The sequence below is a fragment of the Jaculus jaculus genome, chromosome 16 (genome assembly GCF_020740685.1).
Source record: "Jaculus jaculus isolate mJacJac1 chromosome 16, mJacJac1.mat.Y.cur, whole genome shotgun sequence".
NCBI lineage: Eukaryota > Metazoa > Chordata > Mammalia > Rodentia > Dipodidae > Jaculus > Jaculus jaculus.
This window is the reverse complement of record NC_059117.1, coordinates 21102616-21117057: the sequence shown is the minus strand read 5'-3', so window position 1 is coordinate 21117057 and position 14442 is coordinate 21102616. Positions and strand designations below refer to the sequence as shown.

At 38.1% G+C, this 14442-nt stretch overlaps 1 protein-coding gene across 3 annotated transcripts in view; it reads right to left on the bottom strand.

The window, feature by feature from the left end:
* Positions 1-14442, bottom strand: part of Hbp1 (HMG-box transcription factor 1) — a 38207-nt gene that overhangs the window by 10574 nt on the left and 13191 nt on the right. For all 3 annotated transcript variants that reach the window (XM_045135741.1, XM_004652878.2, XM_045135740.1), the window contains 6 exons: positions 11611-11839; positions 8459-8600; positions 7862-7973; positions 7665-7777; positions 4727-4883; positions 3835-3979 (listed from right to left, as the gene is read on the bottom strand). In XM_045135741.1, the coding sequence (XP_044991676.1) occupies positions 3835-3979; positions 4727-4883; positions 7665-7777; positions 7862-7973; positions 8459-8600; positions 11611-11839 (898 nt within the window). The remainder of the gene's footprint in view (positions 1-3834; positions 3980-4726; positions 4884-7664; positions 7778-7861; positions 7974-8458; positions 8601-11610; positions 11840-14442) is intronic.

Sequence of the window (14442 nt, the reverse complement as noted above, 5' to 3'; positions counted from 1 at the left end):
CATGAAAGTAATTTATTAGTCTTAAACACTATAGGAGCATTAATTTATGTTAGTATGTTCAATATATTTATTTTTAACAATAGAAACATTATTATTTAGATTACTTGGAGTATGTTATAGATGTTAATTATAAACAATGTTCTGTGAAAAGACTAAAGCCTAACTACTATATTTTTAAAAGTCTATTTACAAGGTTGGCTCTTGACTGGCATCTAGAACATGAAATTCAGCAAGTTCTCATCATTTCAACAACTGGTAAGATTGGTTAACTGGGCCTAAACTCAACACCTGACTTCACTTTGAAGCCAAGGCAGAGGCAGCCTGTGTAAGCAGCTTTCAGTGAAAATTATTCCTAGGACTAGGGAGATGGCTCAGTGGATAAAGCGCTTGCCCACAGGCATGAGCAGCCTCACAACTCATGTCAAAGCAGAATGCTATGGCAGGCATCTGTCATATCAATGCACCTGTGGCAAAAAGGGAAGCAAAGATAGAATGACCTGAAGTTTGTGTGCAGAGATGAACAAAGACTGGCTCAAGCAAAACCAAAGGTGAGGGCCAACACCAGAAGTTGTCCTTAGACCTCCAAATGCACACCACAGCACATACGTGTATATATACAAAAACACACATACACAATCAAACCTAGGTCTTGAGGTGCCTAAAACTTCTGTAGCAGAAAACATTTCACATGTGTCATCACTACTCACTGCTGGGAATTACGGGTACACTATATGACTGACTCCACTGACCAATGACCTCAAGAACTACTAGGCTTTTTCCCACTTCCCTGATTTTTGCTTTGTGGGCATGAGTACAGTATATGCTAAGTCTGCCTAGTTCAGGAGGTTAATCAATGAGTGTGGGGGATACAACAGATGTTTACTCCGTATGAATGTAACTGTATTTGTGGTTTTATTAGATTTCTACAGAACATGATTCCATCACAAATCATACTATTTCTTTTTTTTTTTTTTCCAAGGTAGGGTCTCACTCTAGCTCAGGCTGACCTGGAATTCTATGTCTCAGGGTGGCCTTGAACTCTCATTCTAGATTCTCCTACCTCTGCCTCCCGAGTGCTGGGATTAAAAGTGTGCACCACTACACCCAACTAAATCATACTATATTTCTGAAACTAATTATTTAACTTTTAAAATTTATCTAATGCTTTAAAAAGTATAGCTAAGGTTCATTCATCTTTTACTGAAAAGAAATCCATTGTAAATCACAAGTACTAAAATCCAGTTAATCAATATTGATAGTTTCCAAATTTTTGTTGACATAAGCAATACAGCTATCATGTGAAATTGTTTACATTAACTCCTTAAACATTATCGATAAGAATTACTTTTCTTGGGGCTGGAGAGATAGATGGCTTAGCAGTTAAAGTGTTTGCCTACAAAGTCAAAGGACCTCAGCTCAATCCCCCAGGACCCATGTAAGCCAGATGCACAACAGGGAGGGGTGGATGCATCTGGAGTTCAGCTGCAGCAGCTGGAGGCCCTGGCATGCCCATTCTCAATCTCTCTCTCTCTCTCTCTCATACACACACACACAAATATTTTTTTTAAATAATTACTTTTCTAGTACATTTATAATATAAGTAGGGGGCTGGAGAAATGGCTTAGCAGTTAAGGCACTTGCCTGCAAAGCCTAAGGACCCATTGTTCAATTCTCCAGAGCCCATGTAAGCCAGACACACCAAAGTGAAGAAGTGCAAGGTCGCATATAGCCACTAGGTGGCACAAGCACCTAGATTCAATTTCAGTGGCTGAGACCCTGGTGCACCAATTATCTCTCCCTCTCCCTCTCTCTAAAAACTAAAAAAGAAAAAGAAAAAATGAAAGTAGTGGGTATAGGATTGCTGACATCCACCTGTATAAGATTTGTTTATTGTTTATTTTTATTTACTTATTTGAGAGTAACAGAGAGAGAATGGACGCACCAGAGCCTTTAGCCACTGCAAATGAACTCCGGACACATGCACCCCCTTGTGCATCTGGCTAACATGGGTCTTGGGGAATCGAACCTCGAACTGGGCACTTAACAGCTAAGCCATCTCTCCAGCCCTTGTATAAGATTTTTAAAAGGCCAAATTATCTCATTAACTTTTTTAAAAGTATCTTTATTGGGGCTGGAGTGGTGGTTCAACAGTTTTAAGCACTTGCTTGTAATGCCTGATTGCTGTGTTTGATTCTCCATTACCCACATAAAACCAGAGCAGAGAGGCACATATTCGTAGAGTCTTGTTTGCAGCAGCAAAAGGCTCTGTTGTACCACTCTCTCTCACATAAATACATATTTTTAATTTATTTGCAAGGCAAGAAAGAGAAAAATGGCTTTATGTGGATATTGGGGAAATGAACATGGGCAGGCAGCAAGCAGGCAGGCTTTGTAATCAAGTGCCTTTAACCACTGAGCAATCTTTCTACCCAACCCTTCTATCTAGTTTTTGTTTTTTGTTTTGTTTTGTTTTTGGTTTTGGTGGTAGGGTTTCACTGTAGCTCAGACTGACCTGGAACTATGTAGTCTCAGGGTGGCCTTGAACTCACGGTGACCCTCCTACCTCTGCCTTCTGAGTGCTGGGGTTAAAAGTGTGCACCACCATGCCCGGCTCTAGTTATTTTTACTAAATCATGAGTTATCACTTATCAACATGCCAAGAATACTTACTTCAGCACTCAAAAATAAAACAGAATTGAGGGAACAAAACAGCATTCTGACTGTACTCTGTAGTCTTTTTTTTTTTTTTTTTTTGAGGTAGGGTCTCACTCTAGTCCCAGGCTGACCTTGACCTCAAAGGATCCTCCTACCTCTGCCTCCTGAGTGGTAGGACTAAAGGCACGTGCCACCACACCTTGTCCTTATAGATACTTACTCAGCAAATGGCCTGTGCTGCGCCTCATTCTACTTACTTCTTGAGAATAACCTCACAGTATGTAAGATCCATTAACATATTGGCCGGATATGGTCAGCACATGCCTTTAATCCCAACACTTAGCAGGCAGAGGTAGAAGGATTGCCATGAGTTTGAGTCTACCTTGAGACTACATAGTGAATTCTAGGTCAGTCTCCATTTGAGTGAGACCCTACATCAAATAAATAAGCAAGTAAATAAATAAAAGATACATTAACATACTGAATGAAATGAAACACACAGGCCAATAGGATATTTTGACAATTCTATGTTTATACCTATGAATTTGGTAACTTTCAAAAACAATGCATCTTAAAATCACAGATAAAATGAATGCAAAGAAAATTTAAGGACTACTTAAAAGTAAAAACAGATATATCAAATTCATTATGATTATTTATCATTCTTTTATTTTTGAGGTGGGGTTTCATTCTAGCCCAGGCTGACATGGAATTAACTATGTAGTCTCAGGGTGGCCTAGAACTCATGGTGATCCTCCTACCTCTGGCTCTCAAGTGTTGAGATTAAAGGTATGCTCCACCATGCCCAGTTTGAAGCAGGGTCTCATGTAGCTAGGCTGCCCTTGAACTCATTACCTCATAGCTAGCCTTGTATTCCTGATCTTCCTGCCTCTACCTCCCAAGTGGTGGAATCAAAGTAAAGTCATGTGCGACCACACCCAGATTCTTATTTTTAACCTCACTATCAAAGGTGATCTACTAGACTCTTGATCCTATAATGTGCTGTTCTTCCTAATCTAATTCTAGTGTTTCAAAATCTTATCTTTCCTGTATGACTATTCTATTCAGATATAAACTCATATAAATTCCTAAGACTTATTTTTACTTTCTATCAGAAGATCTCCAGAGGAATTAAGGATACAGTTTACTGGAAAGAAAAATGGAAAGACTCTAACTTACCTTTTAAATGTATCAAAAACACCTGAATCATCAAAATTAATGGCATCAGGGTGTCCAGGAGGTAGACAGACATCACCAATATGAATTTCACAACATGGAATGCCATGCTGCACCACAGTCAGACTTGGATAGAATGATGACCAACCTAAAGTTAACGTTTCATACAGGTGAGGACTGGCAACAAACATCCTAGGTATCTTATAAACAATGTTACTACTTAAAGTCCCTAAGAGACAATAACTAAGACATGTCAAGTTTCTTTCTTGCAATAAAGCAAGTACCAGCTAAGTATTTCCTTTCAGCAATGTAAAAAAGTAGTTTCAGTATTATATACAAGATCTCTTATAATTCAGCACTTCTATCAATCTACAAAATAATAATAAATGGTGAGACATGAAATATTCCCTAAATTATAAAATTATGTTTAATATAATAGTAATGTAATAGGTCTCTGAAAAGTGAGTTAGGCCTATAGTTTCATAACTATAAAAAAAAAGTACCAGAATACACCATTCCTCAAATTATAGAAAGATGCCGGGTGTGGTGGGGCACACCTTTAATCCCAGCACTCGGGAGGCACAGGTAGGATCACTGTGAGTTCAAGGCCACCTGAGACTACATTGTGAACTCCAGGTCAGCCTTGGCCTGAGCTAGAGTGCAACCTACCTTGAAAAAACAAAAACAGAAAACAAACAAAACAAAGATAAGAGGTTGTAGTATCCTACATTACTGAAATTTCTCATACTCACAAGAAATAGTTGTATCTGACTACTGAAAAGAATAGCAGTTTGATTTGATGTGAAATAAATTTTAATTTTTTCTAATCTTCAAAGATACAAGATTTAATTACAAATGTGTTCAAAGAATGTTACAAATTTAATTGAAGCCCTACCTTTATTTTTAACATAGAAAGGGTGGTCCAGCTTACACTCTACGGTAAGTAAGCCATCTTCTACTGTACCAGGATCAAATGTTAGCTTCAATACAGACTCACCAAATGAGACACTTTCTTCATGTGATAACAACTTTAGACCATCAGAACCATAGCCCTGAAAACATATGCAGAATAAATAATTGGAAATAAATGCTCAACTAAGGACATAGTAAAATTACTGTTATGTGTTAGGACTTTGTAGAAAAGGGAAAAACAACCAAGACAGTATCCCTGACTTGACAGAGCTTTAGAACCTGCTGCAAAGAAGCACACACATGTATAAATAACTAGGGAAGGTACACTGAGACACACATTTCTGACTAAATACAGATGCTGATGAAATTTAATAGATGACACTAAGCTGGGCGTGGTGACACACACCTTTAATCCCAGCACTCGGGAGGCAGAGGTAGGAAGATTGCCTTGAATTCAAGGCCACCTTCAGACTACATAGTGAATTCCAGGTCAGCCTGGGCCACAGTGAGACCCTACCTCAAAAATATAAAATAAAGGATGACACTAACTGAGAGATTAGGGAGAACTTTTGAACTGGAATGTAAAAAACAAATTAAATATAGACAGGCAGAAGATGGCTGGAGAGATGGCTTAGTGGTTAAGGCAGTTGCCTGCAAAGCTAAAGGACCTAGGATCAATTCCCACGTAAGCCAGACACACAAGGGGCACATGTGTCTGGAGTTCCTTAGCAGTGGCTACAGGCCCTGGCGTGCCCATTCTCTCTCTCTCTCTCTCTGTCTCTCTTCTCTCTGGGTGCTTGAAAATAAATAAAAATTAAAATTAAAAAAAAAAAAAAGGTAGAAGAAAATGCTTCCACCAAGAGCAGTTGCATTGAACACTTCTTTGAGGAGTTCTAAATATTGGCTCAAGTAAAAAGTGAGTTAAAACTTGAGGCAAATAAGGCTGAAAAGCAGAAATGAGTTAGTTACACTAACTATACTCTCCAAGGCAGTGAAGTTCTTAAAAACTGCATTCAGAAAGTATTGGGAAGTCAGTTGAAGCAATTTTATTAATAAGGTTGTTAGTTTTAAGATACTAATGTTGCTCAGTACTGTCTTTGCTTATCAATTTAGAAAATGATAGTCATGCAGTTATTTAAAAGATAACAATATAAGCAAGGTATGGTGGTGCATGCCTTTAATCCCAGCACTTGGGAGGCAGAGGATGGAGGATCGCTGTGAGTTCAAGGCCAGCCTGGGACTACAGAAGTTCAAGTAAGATTGGGCTAGAGTGAAGCCCTACCTTGACAAGAAAAAAAAAAAAAAAAAAAAGGAATAGTCAATTCTTAATAAACCACAAAGAATTAACTACTCTGCAGACCACCAAAAAGCTCTCTATCTGCTTCTCTCCCTTTCTCTCAAATAAATAATTTTTTTTAAGGGGGATGTTGGAGAGATAGCTTAGTGATTAAGGTACTTGCCTGTATAGCCCAAGGACCAAGGTTCAATTCCCCAGTACCACATAAGCCAGATGCACATGGTGACACATGCACCTGGAGTTCATTTGCAGTGGCTACAGGTCCTGGCACACCCATTCTCTCTATCAGCCTCTCTTCCTTTTTTTCTCAAATAAATAATTTTTAAAAATACCTTAATGTATTTAGGCTTTGATTAGTTTATCATTTATTTTTAGTGAAAGTTTACATTTCCACAACACAAGATGTATAAAACATTAACAACAACAACAACCACAAAAGCCTGTTAAGAAATACATGTGCTGGGCTAGAGAGATGGCTTAGTGGTAAAAAAAAAATTAAAAAAAAAAAAATTGCCTGTGAAGCCTAAGGACCCAAATTCAATTCCCTAGTACCTACATAAGGCAGATGCACAAGATAGGGTATGGGATTGGAGTTCATTTGCAGTGGCGAGAGACCTTGGTATGCCCATTATCTGTCTCTCTCTAATAAATAAAAATAAAATATTTTTAAAATATTTTTATTTTTTAAATTAATTTATTTATTTGCAAGCAGAGAAAGTGAGAGAGAATGGGCACACCAGGGCTTCTAGCCACTGCAAACAAACTCCAGATGCATGTGCCCCTTGTGCATCTGGCTTTATGTGGGTACTGGGGAATCAAACCTGGGTCCTTTGGCTTCACGGGCAAACACCTTAACTTTTAAGCCATCTCTCTACAGCCCCTTAAAATATTTTTAAAAATACACATGTTAAAGAGAGGCTGATTGAGATGGGGAGGAGATATGATGGAGAATGGAAGTTCAAAGGGGAAAGAGGAGGGCAGGGATGTTATTACCATGGGATGCTTTTTATAATCATGGAAAATGTTAACAAAAATTGAGGGGAAAAAATGCTTATGTTACTCATATAAGAAAGTGAAACTTGCCGGGCGTGGTGGCACACGCCTTTAATCCCAGCATTCGGGAGGCAGAGGTAGGAGGATTGCTATGAGTTCGAGGCCACCCTGAGACTCCATAGTGAATTCCAGGTCAGCTTGGGCTAGAGTGAGACCCTATCTCAAAAAACCAAAAAAAAAAAAAAAAAAAAGTGTAACTCAAAAGGCAAAGATAAAGTCATTATTCTGGTCCAACAGGATAAGCACAGTGGTCATAAAACCTGTACCTGAAATATGCCATGTATTTTTTAAAATATTTTTATTTATTTATGGGGGAAGAGAGAATGAGTATGCTGGGGCTTCTTGCCATTGCAAGCGAATTCTAGATGCATTGGCTTTATGTGATTACAGAGGATCAAACCCAAGCTGGCAGACTTTGTTTTATAAACAAATGCCTTTAACCACTGAGCGATCGTCCCCAGCCCAAGTATGTCATTTAAACATGAAAGTAACGAGGCTACTCCTGCAGATTAACAATAAATTTTATGTCTCATTTTCAAAAATCTTAATTTTTTCAAGAAATTTAATCAACCTTGTGAGTGCCCATTTGGAGTTCTTCCTCATTATCACAGCCTTCGGCTCTAGCAAAATCTTCAACATCTTGCCATTCCTTATTGCTTCCCTTATGAAAACATAGTCTTGTGCCTGAAGTTGAATTAGAAGGTAAGAATTAGACAGGTGACTAGTGTGCAACCTAACTAGCTATAAAATGTTTCAATATTTCTTTACCTTTCAAGAAACAGTGCCAAACTGTAGAAGGCCAGGAATTGCACCATCCCAAATCATCATCATCTGAGAGGGAGGACATGCAGAAAATGCCTGATTCCGACTCACTATTTGCCTAGAGAAAAATGTTGTACTTTTTTTTTTGCTTTGCTTTTAAAATAAATCTTTTACTACTTAATTTTAACTCGAACCTTCAAAAATGTAATCATTCTAGTCGGTGCACACCTTTAATCCTAGCATTCGGGAGGTAGTGGTAGGAAGATCTCCATGAGTTCAAGGCCACCCTGAGACTACATAGTTAATTCTAGGTCAGCCTAGACCAGAAAGAGACCCTACCTCGAAAAACCAAAAAAGAAAAGTAATCATTCTAAACTTAAGGACAGTATTGTTTCAATACTGAAGATTTTGAAGTTAAATGTACATTCCTATTAATTACAAACTTCCTAACAACAGGGCTGTATATAAAACCGAATCCACGTCACTAACAGAACAATATAACGTACTAGTTTTATCTGTATGTGCTTCAAAAGAATTTCTTAGTTAATGTTTTTCAACTGTTCTATAAACTTTGCAGAAGTTTAACTTCATGAATAAACTCACCCTTTCATGTCTTACTGGTGTTTCCTCCTTCCAGTGGTCATGAGGAAAAGCTGGCTCACTCTTTGAAGAAGAGGACACTGGTGGTGGGCGTGCATAGGAATGTAAACTTTTGCTAGTAGCTATGATGTGTACAGGAGATGATCTAAAATAAAGTAGCAGGTTTTACCATATACTAGGTCCATAGATTTCTCCTCTTGATAAAAGAACATCAAGTGGAAAATTAAAGTTTACTATACATAGACAAGCTATGATAAACATAATAAAGGCAACAAGACTGCATTTGTAATGTACTATACCTTAACTGCTTATCCAAAACCTATTTCACATACCAAACTTAAAAAAAATGCATAATAAGGCTGGAGAGATGGCTTAGTGGCTAAGGTGTTTGCCTGCAAAGCCAAAGAACCCAGGTTCGATTCCCCAGGACCCACATTAGCCAGATGCACTAGAAGGCGCACCTGTCTGGAGTTTGTTTACTGGAGGCCCTGGTGCACCCATTCTCTCTCTCCCTCTGTCTCTTTCTGTCAAATAAATAAAAAATAATAATAATAAAGTATTTTAAAAATGCATTCTAAATTACTACCATTGTGCACTTACCCATTTTTTTTTTTCCTTTTCCTGAGCCGGGGTTAGCAATATAGCCCAGAAACTCAGGTCCTCGTAATAACTAGAATTACAGGCACACACCACCACACCTGACTCCCATCATTCCCTTTCATCTCTGTATGTATAGCAGATGTGCCTATCTTCATTCATGGAGTAAAGTGCCTACTTGTGCAGGGCTCCCCATCCATTTCTTCTACTTTGATAGAGGCACTGTCAGTAAGAATGCAGTATCTAAGCTTAGCCTGAACACTCTTCTATCTGCAGCCATGGTAAACATAATGTATTACCTTAAACAAAACTACTAAAACTTACAGCAGAAAGCAGCCTATCTTCCACTCCATATAGACAGTTTTCTTTTCAAATAGAAAATTGCTGTAAATCAACTACAAATTTAAGTACCAGTTAGTTATTTCCTCTCCCCACCTAAAAGATCACCTTGAAAAACTCTCTTTTCTCTTGGTAAAATATCTGACAGGCAGTGCTCTCTTCCGAGTATGAAGCTCTCAATAACCTACAATAGCCAAGTATGAAGCTTTCAGTAACTTACAATAGCCTTCCCTCATAAACAGATGAGATTTTCAAGGGTGGAGTAACAAATAAGAAAACCTATAAAGGACATAGGAATCTGGAAAAGAGGCATATTCAAATGAAATGGAAAATAGGAATGAGGTCCTTAACAGAAAGAAAGTATACCCAAGTCTACACAAACCCTTTTTTTCAACAAGCAACAAGGATGAGCCTCTTTCTGATTCTCTTTTTTATTAGTCCCTCATTTTTTATTTTACCCTCACTAAAATTTTTCCATTGTACCTATATAGAAAAAAATTTTTTTGAGGCAGGGGTCCAGGAAAACCTAGAACTCATTCCGTAGCCCAGGCTGGCCTTGAACTCACAGCAATCCTACCACCTTTGCATCCTGAGTGCTAGAGTTACAGATGTGAGCCACCACACCAGGCATAAAAATTAATTTTAAAGGATTCTATGACTATGGGCAATTAAAGGTTATTTAAGGAGTGGGAAGTCATTTTCTTCAGTGGTACAGATCAATAAATTACCCATGCTCTGGTAATTAACTCCCAACCCCATACTCATGTATGCAACCCTAAGTCAAATACATATGTGTGTGTATACATATTTTTGCTTCTATTTGTAATATGAGAACCCTCAATCTTCATACTATACTTCGTTTTGCATTGAAAGTTACATGCTAAATGGTTCATCTCCATACAGTTTCTTTCTATTACACATTTGCTACTGAGGTGAACCTTCCCTATGGAGGGAGAAGCAACCGTTAAATCAGCATTTGTTCTTGCAAAAGAATGTACGAAATTTTTTAGCTTTCTGACTTAAGATTATAGTGAAGGGGCTGAGATGTAGCTTAGTGGTAAAGTGTTTGCCTAGCATGCACAAAGTCCCGGTTTGTTTAACCAGCATTACCTTCTGCCAAAAAATGATTACGGTGAAAAGTAGGAACACAAAGGAAATTATATTCTGAAAGGAAAGCTTTCTTCCCTGTGGAAATTTGCATGGAATTTGAAGTTAACAAACCAAATTTGCTGTAATCAAGACCAATATCCTGGCAAAAATGGGAGAAAAGCAGTATAACCTAATAGCTTGGAAGAAAAAGGTTTTCATAGTTTAGAAGTTTATTCTTTTTTAAACATGTGTTTTTATTTATTTGGAGAGAGAATGACTATGAATGGGCACACCAGTGCTTCTTGCCACTGCAAGCAAACTGCAGACACACGTGCTATGTGGGTAGCAGGAGACCAGCAGGGTTTTGCAAGTCAGCACCTTCACCTGGTCACTGCGTCATCTGTCCAGCCCTAAAGTTTACTGTTAGTGAAGCGCCATGCTAGCTAGCTTAGATGGGTATCAACGCTCAGAACTACATCACCTAGCAATTCTGTCATATTTAGCCTATGTTTTAAGGAATAAATAATAACAGTAAGTATTATTCTTAGATCTCTTTAGAGATATTAGTTCAGACTGTCCATTATTACACCACAGAAACTCACTCTTGTCTAGATATATGAAACAGTGATTTTTACTGAAAGTCTACTTTTTAAAGTTTTTAAGATTTCAAAATTAGGAAACTTTACAATAAGCAAAGAAAGTGAGCTATCTACACTGAAAAATCAAACCCAGACCAAAAAGATTAAACTTAAGGTTGATAAACATTTAAAATACACTGTTTACTGTAACTATGATACTTTAGACAAATATAATTTTTATTTCTGAAAGATAAAATGCATAATAAGTACCTCTTACTCTACTTTTGGTAACTTTTAAATGTTTACAAACATTTTATGCTATTTTTCTCAAAGTACCTTTACCCAATTCTTACACTATAAAATTACACTGATTGAAGGAAGTTTCTGATCATTTTAATACAAGGATGGGCTCAAGTAATTCTAATACCTGTATTTAAACTTAATTTAACCAGCCATTAGATAGCTAACAAAATTATTGTAAAATTACAAGATTCTGAAAAAGCTTCTTGTAATGATAGACATTTTAAGCAAAAAGATAACAAATGCTCCTACCTGTTGTAAAAAGAGCACTGCATAAGTGGGCTTTGTGGACTAGTGGCAATATTTGCTAATTCTGTTAACCAGTCCACCTCATTTTCTCGGTAAGCATTTTCCGGTATGTCTGAGGTATCCTGGTTCCAAGATGGTCTTGGATATTCTTGATGTGAAACATCTGAACTTAGCTGGTATATGGCAGATTGGGTAGGATCACTTTGAACAGCTTGAAGTTCAGGAAGGTCATCTGCAAATAAGATCATAAAAATAAAATTACTAATACAATAAAAAATACTATAATTATAGTTAAATCTTCACATTTAGCTAATTTTGAGAGAAAATCTTAAATTCAATATTGTCTTGAAAAAATAACTTTGACCTTAAAACAGTAATCCACATACAAGTAGGCATCAAGGGAACCTGATGGATAAATGGATAAATTCACTAACTGAACCATGTAACTACCACAAGAGTTCAGAAGCTGGAAGAACACATTTCAGTTTGTTTTCTACACCTCACCACAGAGTGTTCTACCTACTACTGGGATATTCTGACTTTAATAAATTAATGAAAACAAAACCAGCATTTGATGTTATGTATATGGATATTACTTATAAGCTTTATTTATCTGTTACAGATAATTGTAATAATGAACACCATAATTTCTGGAGATGAGACTACAGATCATAATATTAAGTTTCAGGAACTGGTTTTTTTAAATTTACTAACAACATTTTGTATGGGTACATCATGACATCTACCTACCCACTTTTCCTGCATCCCTGCCCCCATTCCACTGGGGACCCTCCTTAGTAGGGCTGCAGGTATTCCCCATGGGGTTGGAACTGTTTTTAAAATAGTTTATTTTTATTTGTTAATTTGAGAGAGATACAGAAATAGACAGGTAGAGAGAATGGGCGGCCTCCAACCACTGTAAATGAACTCCAGATGCATGCACCCCCTCGTGCCTCTGGCTAACCAGGGTCCTTTAGCTTTGCAGCAAGCGCCTTAACAACTAAGCCATCTATCCAGCCCTGGAACTTTTTTGTTTGTTTTTTTGTTTTTTTGGGGTAGGGTCTCACTCTGGTCCAGGGTGACCTGGAATTAACTATGTAGTCTCAGGTGGAACTGCTTTTATAATGGTGCTGGGGATCAAGGCCAGAGCATCATGTAAGTGGGTATGCAAGCACTTTACTACTGAACTGCATCTCAAATCATGAAAATACTTCTTTTTTACAAAGAAATTCTGAGGTGTATAATAGCACACAACTATAACCTCAACATTTGAGAGGTTTGAGGCCTGCCTGGTCTACACATCAAAACACTATCTTAAATAAATAACAACATGTGTACAATTAAAAAAAAAAAGATTTCTGGGCTCAGTCCCAGAGAGTCTAGCACTCAGAAAGCCAACAAGAGGATTGCCATGAATTCCAAGGTCAGCCTCAGCTATACAGAACTTGTCTTAAAAGATAAACAAGGGGCCTGGAAGACAGCTCAATAGATAAAAGCATTTCTTATAAAAGTATGAAGACCAGAGTTTTGATCTCTAGCACCCACATAAATGCCAGCTGGGTGTGGTGGCTGCCTGCAATCCCAGTGAGCAGGAAGTAGAGGTGGGGGAACCCCACAGCAAGCTGTCTAACTAGATTAGCTGAACAGTGAGCTCTGGGCTCAAGTAAGAGACGCTGCATCTCAGTAAAATAAAGGGAAGAGTGATCAAGGAAGATGCCTCACATTAACCTCTGGCCTCCCCTTCTCTCTCTCTCTCTCTCTCTCTCTCTTTTATACACACACACACACACACAGGGAAGAGAGGGAAGAAGTAAGGAAAATTCCTTAGTCACTAATGCTTACTGATAATTTTTTCTGTAAGTACATTAACCAAACGTAGATTATAACAAGCTTTCAGTTTGTGGAAAGAGAAAACTGAGAATACTACCCAAGTAACACTGAGTTAGGAAAAAAAGTCTTTTTTTTTTAAATTTTGTTTATTTGCAAGCTGAGTCAGAGAGCGAGAGAGAGTCAGCCAGACAGAAAGAGACAGAGAATGGGCATGCCAAGGCCTCCAGTCACTGCAAAAGAACTCCAGACACATGTGCCCCTTGTGCATCTGGCTTACATGGGGTTCTGGGGAATCGAACCTGGGTCCTTGGGCTTTGCAGGCAAAATGCCTTAACCACTAAGCCATCTCTCCAGCCCAGAAAAAGTAAAGTTATTTTTTAAAGAGACATAATAAAAAATGGGGGAAGCGTCTGATAGGCCTAAAACCAAAATGTTGAAAAGCAGAAATGAATCTTTTATACTAAAGAAACAACTGTCAATGGTAGCACTGTAGCACTGAGGGAAGGGAAACAGCTACAATGCTTGAAAATTGGAGGGCGTAAAATCATAAAGAACTAAGTAAGTCCCTCAAATATAGAAATTCAAACTCTTAGCTGGGCATGTTGGTGCAGCCCTTTAAATCTTAGCACTTGAGAGGCAGAGATAGGAAGGAGACAGTGAGTTCCAGGCCATCCTGACACTACATAGTGAATTCCAGGTCAGCCTGAGCTATAGCAAGACCCTACCTAAAAAAAAAAAAAAAAAATAGAATTCTTATGAACCAGGAGGATGGCTCATGCCTATAATCACAGCACTCAGGAGGGTGAGGTAGGAGAACTGTCATGAGTTAAAGGCCAACTAAGCAACAGTGAAACCCTGCATCAAAAAAGCAAAAACTTAGCTGGGCATGGTGGTACACACCTTTAATCCCAGCACTCAGGAGGCAGAGTTAAGAGGATTGCCGTAAGTTCGAGGCCACCCTGAGACTACACAGTGAATTCCAGGTCAGCATGAGCTAGAGTAAGA